This window comes from Oncorhynchus masou, chromosome 9 (genome assembly GCF_036934945.1).
Source record: "Oncorhynchus masou masou isolate Uvic2021 chromosome 9, UVic_Omas_1.1, whole genome shotgun sequence".
NCBI lineage: Eukaryota > Metazoa > Chordata > Actinopteri > Salmoniformes > Salmonidae > Oncorhynchus > Oncorhynchus masou.
In genome coordinates, this window is record NC_088220.1 from 31,971,647 (window position 1) to 31,990,008 (window position 18,362).

General features: G+C 44.8%; 1 protein-coding gene and 1 long non-coding RNA gene across 2 annotated transcripts in view; both read left to right on the top strand.

Moving 5' to 3' along the window:
• Window positions 1-11,384: 11,384 nt before the first annotated feature.
• Window positions 11,385-16,354, top strand: LOC135545195 (matrix metalloproteinase-17-like). The gene is made up of 11 exons (XM_064972825.1): window positions 11,385-11,728; window positions 12,211-12,343; window positions 12,413-12,566; window positions 12,743-12,851; window positions 12,976-13,153; window positions 13,507-13,683; window positions 13,783-13,873; window positions 14,015-14,088; window positions 14,326-14,475; window positions 15,039-15,305; window positions 15,517-16,354. Exons 1-11 carry the CDS (start codon window positions 11,564-11,566, stop codon window positions 15,879-15,881), a joined length of 1,863 nt encoding a protein of 620 aa, XP_064828897.1. The 5' UTR covers window positions 11,385-11,563; the 3' UTR covers window positions 15,882-16,354.
• A 360-nt stretch (window positions 16,355-16,714) lies between these two features.
• The window catches only part of LOC135545872 (uncharacterized), a 3,819-nt gene continuing 2,171 nt past the window's right edge, over window positions 16,715-18,362 (top strand). The window contains exon 1 of the long non-coding RNA XR_010456519.1: window positions 16,715-16,924. This is a non-coding gene — a long non-coding RNA (uncharacterized LOC135545872). The remainder of the gene's footprint in view (window positions 16,925-18,362) is intronic.

The following is an 18,362-nucleotide window of genomic DNA, read 5'->3' on the forward strand; positions in this document are numbered from 1 at the left end:
TGTCAGCAATGGCATTGTTGGGCAAGGGTGAGCTGGTGCTAGCATAAGAACTGGGCAGGTCTGTGTCTGAGCTTATGCTAGGCAGGGCTGGAATGGTGCTGAGGCCTGGCTGGTTGGTGCTGGGGCCTGGCAGGGCTGAAATGGTGCTGGGGCCTGGTGGTTGGTGTTGGGGCCTGATGGTTGGTGCTGGGGCCTGGCAGGGCTGGAATGGTGCTGGGGCCTGGCAGGACTGTAATGTTGCTGGGGCCTGGTAGGGCAGGGTTGGTGCTGGTGCCTGGTAGGGTTGGGTTCTAAATGGGGCGATCTGTAACGTAGGATGGCGCAAACTCGGTTTCCAGAAATACATCCCTGTTTTAAGGTTGTACCCCAGCCACCCTAAAGCCAGCCTGAATGTTTAAGGGGGTTGCAGCCAGAGGATAGGCGATTGTCACAATCCCAGGAATGTCATAAATTGACATTGTCCTCCCGGGATTGTTCCTCATCCAGGAATCACACGCGGTGTTGATGTGCCTCTTTAGCGGCCCGTAGACAGACCTGTCTAAGGGATGAAGCCGATCAGAGCAATGGGATGGCAGCATAATGACACCATAATTATGCCATTTTCTTTGGCATAATTGAGTCCATCAAAGGACAGATGAGACTCTTGGTTGTCCAAAAGGAGTAAACACTTCGTATGCTCGACAGAATGTTGCAGGAAGTCAACAAAGTGCTCATCTTTCATCCACCCAGAGGGATTTGCACTTCCTTTGCTGCCAGGTGGCCCATTGATCAGGAAATGATTGCGGAAGTTGACATGGGGGAATATAAAATATGGAGGTATACTATTCCCTGTGGCTGAGAAAGCACAGGCCAGTGTGACAAGGGTTCCCCTTTCAGCGGATGTCAGTGACCCTACTTGTTTGAATCCACGTCTGCCCACCACTTTCTCAGGTTTATGGTCACCCAGTTTCATCGACATTCCATATGTCTCCTGGTCCAAATTGATATCTCTGTAGCACTTCTGCTACATTGTCGAAGAAAGAGTTAACATTTTCTCTGTTGAAGCTACTTGCCCTGGCAAGGCTAGCTGCCTCTGGCTTTCTCAGTGACATCGTTGGGTGCCGCTTTAAGAAGCCTGTTAACCACTCCGAGCTGCCCTTTTCTTTTTCTGCCCACATTGCCGCGAACTTCAGCTGGTGTGTCACAGCAAACAGGTAGGCAAGAGTTCTGACCTCACTTGGGGACAGACCAAAATAAATGTCAGCTGACCGAGTAACATACTGAACAAGCTACATCTCCAAATCAGGTTAAAAAACCTGCCGTTTAGTATAGCCAACCACTGTTGTTGGCATGGCTGTCTGACTTTCAACTTCTTCTCTGGCAACCTTTTGACAATACCGAGTCAGAGTACAGTAATTTATGTCAAAATCCTTCACTGTACTCCTGATTGATTTGTTTTGCAACTTCACCTGCCTCACTGCCTTTAACATTATGCCAGGTGGTGTGCTGCCGTTCTCTGTCTTTCTTTTATAATTTCTACCTATCTTTCCTTCCTTCCTTCCCTTCCTTCCCCTTCCCTTCCATCCTTCCTTCCTTCCAAAACACATTTCCTCATTGCAATTACATATTCATTACAGGCTTACTACGCCCACCTTCCTGTCTACTATCCTTGTTGCCACAATGCAATTCATAACACCACACTAAATTCAAGACACTGTATGAAGTAGTGTGTGTGTGTATATACTGTCTCATACAGTAGGCATGTAGTGTGTTAGTAGACACACACACACACACGCCAGAGCCTGTCTTGTGTAGTCCAGGGATACGTCTGCTGCTCTAAACTATACGTATATATAATAATCAATTTACAGTAACATTTAATACTATTATCAGAGCTGATATCACAATGTTTTTTTGAGCATGTTCTATGTGTCTATGTATACTGGGGCAAGTTTTCACATGTGAAGACTTGCCCCAAGGTCATTGAGACAACTTGCCCCAAACTGACATGTGTGCTAATGTTGGCTAAATCTCAAGGTTAGCTCAACATAGGACTGCAGCTAAAGTATCAAAAGACACGTTATTGTCTCCTCTTCAGTGCAAAATTATAATTTTGAACATTCATACCTAAAAAAGTTTTATTGAGTGAAATGTAAAGTGCCAATTTTTTACTTTTGAAGGGGGAAAAAAGAAACTTGTGCTCACCTCAGATTAGAGTGACCTTGACCACACGTGAACAGGAAGTTGAACATAGAACATGTAGTCGCACAAATTAGCTATTTGATTTCTGAGATAGCGCCTCTCGTGTTGGAGGTATGAACAGTTTGACAACTTACCCGTGTGACAACTTACCTTGCACTCCCCTACTATATTTGCAATTTGCAGGGATACTGGATCGATAGAGGTAGATATGTATAGGGTAAGGTGACTAGGCATCAGGATATATGATAAACAGAGTAGCAGCAGCTTTAATGATGATTTGTGAGTGGGTGTACGGGTGTGTAGAGTCAGTATAAATGTATGTGCATATTATGTGTGAGTGAGCAAATGATGGAGTGTGTGTGTGTGTGTGTGTGTGTGTGTGCGTGTGCGTGTGCGTGTGTGTGTGTGTGTGTGTGTGTGTGTGTGTGTGTGTGTGTGTGTGTGTGTGTGTGTGTGTGTGTTGGAGTATCAGTGTGCATAGTGTGTAGGGTCCTGTGAGTGTTCATTGAGGAAGTGCAGAAATAAGAATAAAATACAAAGGTCAACTCAGATAGTCCGTGTAGCCATTTTGTTAGCTATTTAGCAGTATTATGGCTTGGGGATAGAAGCTGTTCAGGAGCCTGTTGGTGTCAGACTTGATGCACTGGTACCTCTTGTCGTGCAGAGAGAACGGTCTATGGCTTGGGTGGTTGGAGTTTTTAACGTTTTGCCGGGCCTTCCTTTCACACCACCTGATATAGAGGTCCTGGATGGAAGGGAGCTCAGCCTCGGTGATGTACTGGGCTGTCCACACCACCCTCTGTAGTGCCATGCGATCGAGGGCCGTGCTATTGCTATACCAAGCAGTGATGCAGCCATTCAACTCAGGCATCTAGCAGCCAATTCTAGCATCTAGCAGTCAACTCTAGCATTTCAACTCTAGCATCTAGCAGTCAACTCTAGCATCTAGCAGTCAACTCCAGCATCTAGCAGTCAACTCTAGCATCTAGCAGTCAACTCTAGCATCTAGCAGTCAACTCTAGCATCTAGCAGTCAACTCTAGCATCTAGCAGTCAACTCTAGCATTTAGCAGTCAACTCTAGCATTTCAACTCGAGCATCTAGCAGTCAACTCTAACATTTCAACTCTAGCATATGCAGTCAACTCTAGCATTTCAACTCTAGCAGTCATCTGTGCAACATTAGAGGTTTATGCTTCCCTAACTAGACATCTAGTTAACAGGGGAAAGATAGAGGCACAATAGGGACACTGTGGACTACAAAAAATGTACAAAGACTCCAGTCACCCTAGTCATAGACTGTTCTCTCTGCTACCGCACGGCAAGCGGTACGGCAGTGCCAAGTCTTTGGTTCAAAAGGCTCCTTAACAGCTTCTACCCCCAAGCCATAAGACGGCTGAACAATTAATCAAATGTCCAACCGGTCTATTTACATTCACGGTAAGGTGAATGTATTGTACCTGTTGTATTCGGAGCATGTGACAAATACAATTTGATTCGATTTGAATACCCAGCTAACAGCAGGCCTACAGTCACAGTATGGCCCTGCATTCTCCTCCAAGCGATGTTCCTTATGGAGTTGGCCTCACTTGATGTGTTACTGTAAGTCTAATGCCAGTTGTCCAAGAGAGGATGCCAGTCTGTTTCAGCACTGAAATGCCTGTCATATTAGTTTTAGTTTAACTAAAGATTATCTACAGTGAAAAATGCAAAAGAATCATATAGTGTCATTTGATGATCTGGTCATTTCAACGATCTGGTCATTTCAACAACCTTCCCAACCTGGTTCTTGTCATTCGAGCAGACTGGCATCAGGCAATGAACACCCTTCCCACTGGGCACACTGGTTGAATCAGCATGGTTTCCATGTCATTTCAGTGAAATGACGTTGAACCAACGCGGAATAGACGTTGAACGGATGTCTGTGCCCAGTGGGTTCCTTCTAGGAGTATGCGACAGGACAATTAACCCAGTAAGAACTCTTAATGTCCTTAATGTCGCAGAGTGTAAAAAAAAACAGGACATCTGAAAGATGTCAGTTGTGAGGTATGCCACATGCTGAGTGAACAACAAAGACCCCATGCAATGTAGAGTTCCTAAAAAAGTGCCTCAGTTGCCTGGGGAACGACAAGTTCAGCCCCACAATTGGGGCATTCGCAGATTCCCAGACACACAAGCCCATTCACATATTCAAGCCTATTACCCATTCCCTGTTTCAGGAGTACAAAATACAGCCTCCATGCGTTAACCATCTCCCCCTCCAGCACATCACCTTTGACCCTGCCCAACCACCACATACATTCATGTGGGTTGGCCCCATCGTCAAGACAACAGGGGAAACTATTTTCTATTTTCTCCACCTAGTTGGCAGCCAACTACAGATTCAAGGAATTCGAATATAGTCAATGGTGTTAAACCACAGTTGCGAACAGGGTTTTGATGTCCCAATACCTTGGCATTGAGTCTATGAACTGACACATAAAACAACAATTGACACATCAATCCGTTTGTTTCAATATAAGCTATTTTATATAAAGTATTTGCTACATGGATGTATTGCAAAATCAAATGGCACTATACTGGGAAAGATGGGTTAATCTGTGGACATTGGAGGTTTGGAGTTAAGATCAGAATGAATGGTGGATTGGCTGCTGTGGAATGAATGGTGGATTGGCTGCCAGCACTTGAAGAAAGAGGAAATGAGGAATATATGTATAAGTATTTAACTACAGGTACCGTAGATGTGAATAGAGTAAAATAGCTGTAAGTAGCAGTAGAGGTTTACTCCAAATTAGGGTAGGCATTCTAGGGTGGGGGGAAAAAGCCTAGCGAAAAGAAAAATATCACAGAAAAATGGGGTCAGTTGGTGAAGTTGTGATGAGTTGAGGTTCAGAGTGAGGGCTTTAAATGAGCAAAGTGGTGGTGCTAATGTTGCCATTCGGTATTTTATCCCTTTTTGTCTCTGCTTTGACCGGTCCTGGTTAAAGATTAGGGGCAGATCAGGGGATCAAGTTTTCTTGTAAAAACAGGGAGTCCTAACGTCCTTTTTCAATCAAACCTTTCACCCCCGAGGGAGAGAGAGAATGGAGGAGGAGAAAGAGGGGTGCATCTATACTGGTGCATCTGGAAAAGCATCTGTTCTCTCTCTCTCTTTTCTCTCTCTCTCTCTCTGTCGATATAAAGTTTCAACAGGTGGTGTTATAGTTATCCTGCATTGTCGCTCAAATCTGCTTATTTTTGTCTCTGTATCTCTCTCTGTCTCCTCTGTTTGGGGTGGCAGGTAGCCTAGAGGTTAGAGCATTGGGCCAGTAACTGAAGGGTTGCTGAATCAAATTCCCGAGCCGACAATGTAAAAATCTGTCGTTCTACCCCTGAACAAGGCAGTTAACCCACTGTTCCCCAGTAGGCTGTCATTGTAAATAATAATTTGTTCATAACTGACTTGCCTAGTTGAAAAAAAATGGTAATTGGCTTTATTAGTGAGTATTATTTCCAGAAGGAGGTCAGTAGGATAGAAAGAGCGAGAGAGAAATAGAGAGACAGTTAGCGAGCGAGATCTGTTCAAATCTTTATCTTACATTTTTTAAAATCCTTTCGTTAAGAGGATTTAATCAAAATCTTACTAACCCCACTTCCTTACTATACACAGTCAACCGTGGACACTCACACACACAGAGACACAAACAAAGACACTATATGTGCTGTCTCACTCTCACTAATTCCACAGAGAGAATCTTTAGTTCCACATCAAATGTATTTTTATACGCCGTGCCAAACACGATTCTGAGCCTAATTGTTTTATTTAAAACTGTGTTATAGTTTACATACAGTATACAGATATATATTGTGTATAAATATACATATATACTGTGTATAAATATTACAATTCATTCGGAGTTGGAAAGGATTGATAGCTATATGTGTGGTTTGAGTGACACACGCACACAGATTTGTTTTAGTGGTAGTATTGAGGAGACTATTGTGAGAGCTCAGCAACATGGGGGGGGGTATAGAGTTTGAGGGAGTGAAGGCGGAGTGAGTGGGTTAGTGGTTGGGAAAGGGACACATCTGTTCAGAGTGAGTGAGAGGAGAGAGCGAGAGAGGGAGAGTTCGAAGTCAGGGACGAAGGGTAAGGTAAGCATTGGATAAACTGCACCTTTTATCAATTTTTGTCTAACTGTCGATCATGAGAATCAACTTGTGTGAGTATGCACTATTTTTGAGTTTGTGTGTATGCAGTAAAAAGGAATGTTGCACTTTGTTTCCAGTATTGGTGTACAGATGCATTGTAGTAGCTATTAAACATAATATATTTTTCATTTGCAGTATGCTTTTTAGCTAATGTGTTTCTTTGCCATATTGTCTGACAGAGGGTGTTAGAACCATGTGTGCGTGATGAGCGCTTTAGAACGCCAACATGCACTGAACCAGATGGAGGGCCCAAGTCAAGAGTGCGTGTTTGGAACCCAGCATAATTAAAGAATCCTTTCATTAACACCCGCTGGCACTTTCATTACTCAACCACCACATGCCACCCTTCACCCATCTTACTGTACACCTCCCTTTCTTTCTTTCTGTAGCCTACCTCCTCTCGTAAGCATCTCTCTCTCCTAGTCTCCCCTTTTACTCTCTCCTTTTATCCTTGAAAGGGAGACGGGGGCACCACTTTTCATTTATTTCCTCCCTTTCTCCTTCTATCTGTCCCTTGAGAAAAGGACTGAACCCCCATTCCACTTTAATCCCATTACTTTACAACTGTCCTCCATGATCCCTCTATCCTTTCATCCATCCTTCTATCCCTCCCTTTTTGACCCCCCCTTCTTTAACTAAATGACACCCGCTAATTTAATTAAACCACCACATCCTTCTCAGCCCCACTTACTCCCACCTCCATCCCACACACACTTTCCCTCTTTGAAATGAAATCTTATTGTACACTCCCTTCCATATCCTCCCTTATTTACTTTATGCAAATGTTCTTCAATCTCCTGATTAGATATTTCTTGGTTCGTCTCCTGTTGAACATGCCTACATGTCCTGTCCACCTTCATCGACATTTTCATTCATCATTATTTTCAGTATGAATATAATATTGTATCTCTGCATTATATACATATTATTTAAAATGTCTCAATGAGAAAGAAGTAGATTTACTCACTTTTATGCCGAGTAAAAACGAGGGTATACAGTAGAGGCATCAGTTGGGTCGCCATACTCTAGCTAGCTGAAGACCAAAAATGTCAAATGTAAAGTAATCATTCCAATCCCGGTTAAAAACGCAACAGCTGTTTAGGGTATTCCAAAACTGGATTTAGGACCATGTGGAGCGTCGCTCGGGGGGCAGCTGCCAGTTTGCGCCCCTTTCTCTCACTTTTAGAAAGCAGAGACCGTGCCAGCTTGCTTTGCCAGTCCGCGGTTTAGGCAGTAGGCCGATTGCTTTGAATTTAATGTCGGCATTTGATCCCGGCCGTGTAAACCTTGTTGTAATCTGATAGCCAGGGGTTAATTGTATTGGGAATTGGGAGGTGAGGGAGCCCTCCTTTTTGGTGACCTTTCGCAACCAAAAGCTATTTTATTGCTATTAAAATGCTGTGATATCTTTGGGCCTAATTGATATTTAGATTAATTTGCCCAGTAGGCTAGTGCAAGTTTTGGTATGAAAAACCCCCACAACTGAACAACTTGCTATTTAGAGCATTTCCCCAAAATACATGTCCTGTTTTTAGCTTCAAAGACAATAACAATTGTAGGATATAAAACATGTATATTGTCATACAGTGACAGAATGATAATTGAGATCATGCAAATCAATAATGATTTAGTTGTAGGCCTACTTCTTCATCATCCTCTGCCTGCATTCTTAATCCCTACCTGTAGCCCACCTGCCTCTGGTATAATGCATTTCCACCTCTCACTCTATCAGTCTTGCTTGTCCATCTTGCTCAATTACAATCACATATTCTTACAGATCAATCTTGCTAGCTTAACGTCATTAAATAGTGCTAAGTTATTTAGTGTGGATGCAGTTTAAAAATGTATATTTTTATAATAACCACCCAGATAGTGCAATTACTGCGTAGGCAACATAATAATATCAGACAAGCTGGCCCATGGAAAGATGCTGCCCCTTCGTTGGCTACTATGTTGCAATCAATATTCTTGGAGCTGCCTTGTTGATAGAGAATGTTTCAATATTCTCCGAGACGCCTTGTTAATACAATGTCAAAATATTCGCAGAATGTTTCCCTCCTCTGGTGAATAATGTAAATTTAAAAATGAGCTGGGCGCACACATGAGGAACATTTCTGAATGCAGCGCAACGAGACAATGTTGGTGGGAGGGGCACGAGACAATGACACTGTCATGGTACACTGCTTATGACGTGCTGACGTGGTCAGCACATGTGGATTGCCAATTTACAATTGATACTAACCATTTCTAAAGATCTGCGTGCCAGTTGTGAATTTCATATTTTTATTAACTTTTATTTAATCGGGGAAGCCCAATTGAGACCAGTGTCTCCTTTTCTATATATACGCACTGTAGGCCACCTAACTGTGACCAAAACATTTCTAACGGCCCCACAAAGTAAATACTTATATACACTATACATACAAAAGTATATGAACACCCCTTCAAATTAGTGGATTCGGCTATTTCAGCCACACCCGTTGCTGACAGGTGTATAAAATCAAGCACACCGCCATGCAATCTCCATAGACAAACATTGACAGTAGAATGGTCTTACTGAAGAGCTCAGTGACTTTCAACGTGGCAAAGTCATAGGATGCTACCTTTCCAACAAGTCAGTTTGTCAAATTTTGACCCTGCTAGAGCTGCCCTTGTTAACTGTAAGTGCTGTTATTGTGAAGTGGAAACGTCTAGGAGCAACAATTGCTCAGCCGCGAAGTGGTAGGTCACACAAGCTCACAGAACCGCAGAGTGCTGAAGCCCGTAAAAATCGTCTGTCCTCAGTTGCAAAACACTCACTACCAAGTTCCAAACTGCCTCTGGAAGCAACGTCAGCACATAACGGAGCTTCATAAAATGTGTTTACCATGGCCGAGCAGCTGCACACAAACCTAAGAAAACCATGCGCAATGCTAAGCGTTGGCTGGAGTGGTGTAAAGCTCACCGCCATTGGACTCTGGAGCAGTGGAAACGTGTTCTCTGGAGTAATGAGTGATGACACTTCACCAGCTGGCAGTATGACGGACAAATCTGGGTTTGGCGGATGCCAGGAAAACACTTTCTTCCCAAATGCAGACTGCCAACTGTAAAGTTTGGTGGAGGAGGAATAATGGTCTGGAGCTGTTTTTCATGGTTCGGGCTAGGCCCCTTAGTTCCAGTGAAGGGAAATCTTAACACTACAGCATACAATGACATGCTAGACAATTCTGTGCTTCCAACTTTGTGGTAACAGTTTGGGAAGGCCCTTTCTGTTTCAGTATGACAATGCCCCCGTGCACATAGCGAGATCCATACAGAAATGGTTTGTCGAGATTGGTGTGGAAGAACTTGACTGGCCTGCACAGAGCCCTGACCTCAACTCAATCGAACACCTTTGGGATGAATTGGAACGATGACTGAGAGCCAGGCCTACTCGCCCAACATCAGTGCCCGAACTCACTAATGCTCTTGTGGCTGAATGGAAGCGAGTCCCCGCAGCAATGTTCCAACATCTACTGGAAAGCCTTCCCAGAAGAGTAGAGGCTGTTTTAGCCGCAAAGGGGGGACCAACTCCATATTAATGCCCACGAGCAGGAGCAGGGTCCACATACTTTTGATCATGTAGTGTATATTGATATATATACTGTATATATATCTTGAACCAACACATATATCGTTTTTGGGGGGAGTGGGGGTCAAGGAGAGCGATTATTTAAGATTTTAAAAAATATATATATATTTCACCTTTATTTAACGAGGTAAGCTAGTTGAGAACAAGTTCTCATTTACAACTGCGACCTGGCCAAGATAAAGCAAAGCAGTACGACACAAACAACAACACAGAGTTACACATGGAATTAACAAACATACAGTCAATAACACAAGAGAGAAATAAAGTCTATATACAGTGTGTGCAAATGAGGTAGGATAAGAGATGTAAGGCAATAAATAGGCCATATTGGCGAAATAATTACAATTTAGCAATGAATCACTGAAGTGATAGATGTGCAGAAGATGAATGTACAACAGTGATACTGGGGTGCAAAGGAGCTAAAAAAAACAGTATGGGGAGGAGGTAGTTGGATGGGCTATTTACAGATGGGCTATGTACAGGTGCAGTGATCGGTAAGCTGCTCTTATAGCTGGTGTTTAAAGTTAGTGAGGGAGATTTGGGTCTCCGGCTTCAGTGATTTTTGCAATTTGTTCCAGTCATTGGCAACAGAGAACTGTAAGGAAAGGCGGCCAAATGAGGAATTGGCTTTGGGGGTGACCAGTGAAATATACCTGCTGGAGCGCGTGCTATGGGTGGGTGCTGCTATGGTGACCAGTGAGCTGAGATAAGGCGGGGTTTTACCTAGCAAAGACTTATAGATGACCTGGAGTCAGTGGGTTTGGCGACGAATATGAAGCGAGGGCCAGCCAACGAGAGCGTACAGGTCGCAGTGGTGGGTAGTATATGGGGCTTTGGTGACAAAACGGATGGCACTGTGATAGACTGCATCCAATTTGCTGAGTAGAGTGTTGGAAGCTATTTTGTAAATTACATCGCCAAAGTCAAGGATTGGCAGGATAGTCAGTTTTACGAGGGTATGCTATTCAGCGTGAGTGAAGGATGCTTTGTTGCAAAAAAAGATACTCTTTGAAGAGGTATGGCTTCCGGTGTTTTCAGAAGATCGGCAGGGACTCTGCTGTCCTAGCTTCAGGGGGAAGCTGGTTCCACCATTGGGGTGCCAGGATCGAGGAAAGCTTGGACTGACCTGAGCGGGAGCTGCTCTCCCATAGGGGTGAGAGGACCAAGAGACCAGAGGTGGTTTGAACGGACTGCTCGGGTTCGGGTGTAGGGTTTGAGCATAGCTTGAAGGTAGGCAGGGGCAGTTCTTCTTGCATGTTTGAAATATTTGTGCCATATGGTGCAAAGCCAAGCTTCGTAGTCATTTAAAGGCTTTAACATAAACTGTGTCAATGTTTTCTTTGGCAACAATAGCATAAAACCAACAATGTAAACCGGTGGTTTCTCCCTCCCATTCCCAGAGCGTTTGACAGGTTTCACGAGCAGTGGCAAAAAGTTCTGAGAGGTCCTGTCACGGCTTACCTTCACTCTTCACCGTCAACCCGACCATGAAGGACGGATGACACCTCATAGACCTTGACCAGTTGCATGGCCGAACATCTTTGTTTCCCCGAGTTTGATTAGAATATGTGAACGCCAGCAGGATGAAGGCAGCGGCGTGGAGTTTTCTCCTCCTGTACGTGTGCGAGCGCATGCAAACCGTGTCCGTGGCCGGGGTCCAAGGCTCAGCAGTTGCCCCAACGGACACAACAGCTTCCACATGCTCTGCTCCTGTTACCCCCACGGACGACGAGACTACTGGACTGGTGGTGAGGGACAATGCAGAGGCGTATAGGTCTTTAACAAGGACATTTTTATTATTCATGCAGAATTAATTATTTATTTCAGCAAGTTGTTATTTTACGATGGCCTAGTGAAAATAGTCAAAGTGAATAGAGAAAATAGGGAATACCAATCCACTCGCAAAGGTAATACATCACATGCCTCGATCTGGTTTTGACTCATTTAGAGCTGCCTTGATGAGCAAGCTTAACTGGGCTCACATGCATATTGTCATGGACCTTCACAGGATTGGTCTATTGAGTTAGACGCTTTATGTAGACACTTTGAAGAGCTGTCGACTCAACCCCTGCTTTTTACTTATCTGATTTCTCTTTACCCACTCAAAACCACCACCTCTGCTGCTCATGACGTTGTCACATTGTCACAATGAACCCACAACATGGTAGTTTACAACTGAGTCCTAACTACATAATGCTTCTCAATGCAATATTTCGGTGTCTTGTCCCAGGATTGGCTGACGAGGTATGGCTACCTCCCGCCCTCGGACTCCTCCACTGGACAGCTACAAGCCTGGACAGCTGTCACTCATGCTGTTAGCGCCATGCAAAGGTTTGCAGGCCTAGAGGAGACAGGAGTTGCAGGTGAGAAAATAAAAAAGAGGGTTGGGGTTGGAGAAATTATGGTGATTGTATCCATCCTCTCTCTCTCAGATAAGCAGACGCTGGCTCTGATGCGAGCCCCGCGATGTTCACTGCCAGACAAAGGGGAGGAGCCCAAACCACTGGCCAATCAGCTCCAGGAGGGGCAGGGCCTGAGGAGAAAGAGGGCTGTGACAACATGGACAAGAAGGAACATCAACTGGAGGTTCCTTAGACTTCTGCTCATCATCCCTCCAACATACCCTCTTATTCATCAACTTATCCCTCAATTGTCATCCCTACAGCTCTCTCATCCTCCCTAGTAATGCTTCTCTCATTTTCTCTCTCTCTCTCTCTCTCCCTACCTCGCTCTCTTTCTTTCTCTCAAATAAATGTCCCTAGGTTGCGTTCATACCCCACCTCTTCCTCCCTCTCCCGCGAGACGATTCGCTCTCTGGTGTTCTACGCCCTGAGGGTGTGGGCAGAGCCAACCTCGCTGGAGTTCCACGAGGTCAGTCTCTTTCCCAAGACGTTCCTTTTTGTGATAGTTGAATACAAAGATTACCCCTCTTGCACTCTCTTTCTCTCTCTCCCCCCCCTCCTCTGACCTCACTGCCCGTTTCTCCTGTTGCCAGGTAGGAGGCCCAGAAGGGGCGGATCTGCAGGTGGACTTCCTCCACGGTTTCCATGGTGACGGCTACCCCTTCGATGGTGCAGGAGGAGCTGTTGGCCACGCCTTCTTCCCTTCTGACCTCGCCAGAGCGGGCGGTGTACACCTAGATGCCGAGGAGGAGTGGGTGTTCCGCCAGCCAGGTGAGTGACAGCCAGAAGACCCAGAGACAGAAAAAAGAGCTACTGGGGGTTCAAGAGCCCAATACCAAACCAAACACTAGCCCTTATCCCTAGGAACTTCCTGTAGATCTGAACGTTTAAAGCAAGTATTTGCATTACTGTGATAGTTCTGTGCAGCCCTCTGGTAAGTTAGGTAGAATTTATGGTCAACTCTCCACTGTTTAATCATCCCGAGGTTTACAATAGTAAGGGGTTCAATTTGGAAAATATTATTGACACATATTTTTGGAATATTATGGACACAGACAAGACACTACTAACATTCCCCCTAAACTAAAACTCTACACCTCCCCACCTCCATCGCCCCTCCCCAGCCTCTGAGGGAACGGACTTGTTCACCGTGCTGGTGCATGAATTTGGCCACGCCCTGGGTTTGTCCCACTCGTCCTCCAGGCGCTCTGTGATGAGACCTTACTACCAGGGCCCCGTAGGAGACCCTCTAAACTACCGCCTGGGCCCCAACGACCTGGAGCTCATCACCAGGCTCTACGGTCAGTCTGTGTGTTGTGTTTATTATCACTTGTCCACTTCATGTGGGTGTGTGTCCTCCTGTTGTTGTACTGAGTTCTGAAAGGAAGGTGTTTTGACAGGTAATAGAAATCAACTCATGGTCACAGACGTTCCTCGGTTGGTTCCTGAACCTCAGCTACAGCATCGCGATGGACACCGACACCGACACAGGTACTGACACACTACAGACACAGGTACTGACAGGTTAACAAAAGTGGATAAGGGGCAGCCATTCAACCAATAACTATCTCTTCCATCTCTGCATCTCTCCTTCCCTCTCATCCTCTCTGTTGCTCTCTCCTTCTCTTTCAGCCATTCTGTAGACCGCTGCAACACTAGCTTTGATGCAGTGGCCAAGATTAGGGGAGAGACGTTCTTCTTTAAAGGTGAGTGTGGTGTAGGTAGTCTCCCTATTGGTTGGACTATTTCCCCTAGCCTCCTGTTTTAAACTACGGGCATGATCGCCCCCTGGTGGATGTACCCACAACTGCAGGACTTTGTATTGTATTCCTCTCTGTCTCACTTCACCTCACATCTCTTTATCTGTATCTGTCCTTCACCCAATACTCCCCTGACTATCCTGCCTTATTCCTCTCTATTCCCCCCGCCCCCCTCTCTGGCAGGGCTGAGTATTTGGAGGGTCAGTACTGGGGGGCTGGTGTCGGGCCGGGGGGCCTCGGTGAGGAGGCTGTGGGGGGGTCTGCCCCCTAACCTGCCCCCCCTGCAGGCTGTGTTGGAGAGACACTCAGACCATGCCATCATATTCATCACTGGTAGGTAACCTCTGACTCCAGTCACCCCACACACTACGATGTTGGAAAATGCTGTGAAATTGTGAAAACTATAATAAGATTTTCATAGTAAGAGCTGTTTGAAAAAAAAACACCTGACATTTCTGCCTGTTTTGATGGGATGGAGTTTTGGCCTGCCTGGTGACATCTTCATGTGGTAAATTAGTTAATAGACCAATAAGAAAGACAGTTCCAAACCTCTCTACCAATAAAGACCTAATTTTCAGTTTTCCCCTCCCCTCTACCAGACAGTCGTAGCAAAATTCTTGCTTAAGAAATTGATTTTTACTATGAAGCTATTTGTTTCTTTTTGATCATTTTGATTTAAAACAATCACAGTAATTGTTACCCAGAAATGATTTGATATTGAGAAGAAAAAAACCGCTGCATTGGACCTTTAACAACAGAGGAGAATTAGTGCTATTCAATGGACTAAACTATGCTCTTGATTCTAGTTTCTCATCATATACTCTATGTGAATCAATTATAAACCAGACACAACCTTCAGGACACTCTACATTGCCTCTTTCCATTTTGTTTTGTAGAGTCCCAGTTTTGGCTGTTCAATGACCTCTCTCTCCAGGAGGGCTACCCCCGCCCCCTCTCAGCTCTGAGGAAATGGGGAGAGACAGAAGGAAAGGGAGGAGGAGAGGAAGAAGAGGTGGAGCAGGGCCTGATGTGGGATCCAAAGGAAGGACCCGTGTGGGGGGAGATTGGAGAGGGGGAAGCAGGAGGAGGAGAGGAAGAGGAGAGTAACACCTGGGCTGACCTTATCAGAGGAGGAGTGAATGGGATTACCACTGAGAGAGACGGTGAGAGTGTGAGGAAGAAATAGAGGGAGAAAGAGAGAGTGTATGAGAGAGAAAGTGAGTGAGAGATGAACGAGGAGAACAGACTGAGATTCTATGAGAGTGACACTATGAAAGATTATATGTGTGAGAGACACCACACGTAATGTACAATACATGTGTGAGTCTGTTTATATCAACAGACATTAAGCCCCCTCCTATACCACTTCCTCAGGCTCCGTCTACCTCTTCAAAGGAGATTCCTATTGGAAGTTCCCCTACCCAGGCTCTGCCCCGGAGGCAGGATATCCCCGATCCCTGGCCACCGATTGGTTGGACTGCCCTCACCCCTCCGCACCTGTCCTAGACGACCTATCGCTCTCTCTGCCTCCCCCTACTGGACGGCAGGAGCTCCGGGAGAGGGGGAGAGAAGAGAGGGGAGGCCAGAGGAAGGGCCTGGACAGACACAGAGACATAGACAGAGAGGGACTGGAGAACTGGCCATGCTCTTGCTTGAATGAAGCAACAGGAGGCAGCACGAGTGTGACATCGTTCATAAGTGCCCTGCTATTGACTCTCTTCCCACTGATAACCGTGTGATGTTGGGCTACGTCCCAATATTCTACGATGACCTCCCCCCTCTCAACCCCGTCTGTCCCATGGCTACGTCCCAATACTCTACGATGGCCTCCCACCTCTCACCCCCTTCTATCGCATGGCTACGTCCCATAACTACAATGGCCTCCTCCCCATTCTTGGCAAGCCAGAGGTTGTGGCTGCCGTTGTCAATGGTGCTAGGCCCTTTCTCACCTTCCTCTATGAGAAAGTTTTCCATTCACCCTTACAATCCATTCCACATACCTACACTTAGGGCTGTGGTATAGGGGTTAGGGGTTAGGGGAAGTTGGGAATTTTGGACACAACGAAGAAGTCCCTCCACACTAAAGGAGGAATGTTTGTCCTGGACATTTGGATATTTCAGCAGTATCCGTCTCTGTCTAGCTGTGAAATGTATCCCTTTGCACCTTGTAGTATAGCCAAAGCTCAATGATTGTGTAATTATGGCCAATTTCAAAAAATGTTATCTAACGAAATAAAATAAAACATTGTCTTCAGTGTGCAGATGTCTAATTTATATTTGATACTAAAAGCAATAAGAGTAAGTCATTGTTTGGTTTATAGTTCACCGTCAAAACATGTCTCTTGGGGTGTTGCCCTATAGAGCCCCTGACCAAACCAAACAAACAATAAATAATTGATAGTTGTAGAGGTCCAATGGTTTAATCATGATGTCACTGCACCCTAGAGTTCAACCACATGTAAATTGACCTTGGGGTCAGTAGGAGCCTTGGCCCCACAGGCTGATTTGGGTAACTTCGGTATTGCGTAACATGGGGAGAAACATTCTCTTGAAACACACCAGTCTTCCCTCAGTATACATTGAAGGTGATTCAGCTCATTGACAACCAACGCTTCCTTCTTGCTAAGACTTACTTCTCTGCAGGCAGTTTATCTTGATTTACACAATGTGTGTCCTCTACGTGGCCCTGCTCCTTGCTCTGTTGTCTGTGGGAACAGCAGCACAGGCCCCAGAGGATGGTGGACATCTGGTCAAACCGCTCGCACCGGAAGACCAGCATACTGTGAGTACATCACCTACAGTTGAAGTTGGAAGTTTACATACATCTCAGCCAAATACATTTAAACTCAGCTTTTCACAATTCCTGACATTTAATCCTAGTAAAAATTCCGACTTAGGTCAGTTAGGATCACCACTTCATTTTAAGAATGTGAAATGTCAGAATAATAGTAGAGAGAATGTTTTATTTCAGCTTTTATTTCTTTCATCACATTCCCAGTGGGTCAGAAGTTTACATACACTCAATTAGTCTTTGGTAGCATTGCTTTTAAACTTGGGTCAAACGTTTCTGGTAGCCTTCCACAAGCTTCCCACAATAAGTTGGGTGAATTTGGCCCATTCCTCCTGACAGCTGGTGTAACTGAGTCAGGTTTGTAGGCCTCCTTGCTCGCACACACTTTTTCAGTTCTGCCAACAAATTTTCTACAGGATTGAGGTCAGGGCTTTGTGATGGCCACTCCAATACCTTGACTTTGTTGTCCTTATCTGAGGACAGCGCCCCACACCAAAATACTTTTCCAAACCAGCACAGGCGTCACAAAAGTAATAAATAGCGATAAAATAAATCACTTACCTGTAAAGATCTTCCTCTGTTTGCAATCCCAAGGGTCCAAGCTACACAACAAATGATCGCTTTGATCGATAAAGTCCTTCTTTATATGCCAAAAATATCAGTTTATTTGGCGGGCTTGATTCAGTAATCCACTCGTTCAACATGCATACAAACAAATCCAAAAAGTTAACAGTAAAGTTTGTCCAAACAAGTCAAATGATGTTTGTAATTAATCCTCAGGTACTCTAATATCTAAATAAATGATGAAATTTAAGACGGAGAATAGTATGTTCAATAGGGAAGATAAATAACGAAGAGCGCGCACCTCATTCACGCGCCAACAAGACTACATTTCTAATGAGAGACACCTTGGAAAAACTAACTACTCGCTAATTAAAAACAAAAAACAAGCCTGAAACCCTTTCTAAAGACTGTTGACATCTAGTGGAAGCTATAGGAACTGCAATCTGAGAGCTGTTTATTTGTATATCCCATAGACAAGCATTGAAATGGACTGTGACCTCAAAAAAATATTTTCCAGATGGATTTTCTTTGGGTTTTTGCCTGCCATATCAGTTCTGTTATACTCACAGACATTATTTTAAGAGTTTTAGAAACTTCAGAATGTTTTCTATCCAATGCTACCCATGGTTATATGCATATCCTAGCTTCTGGGCCTGAGTAACAGGCAGTATACTTTGGGCACGTCATTCCTCCGAACTTCCAAACACTGCCCCCTAGCCCTAAGATGTGTCCTTAAGCCATTTTGCCACAACTTGGGAAGTATGCTTGGGGTCATTGTTCATTTGGAAGACCCATTTGCGACCAGGCTTTAACTACCTGACTGATGACTTGAGATGTTGCTTCAATATATCCACATAATTTCCTT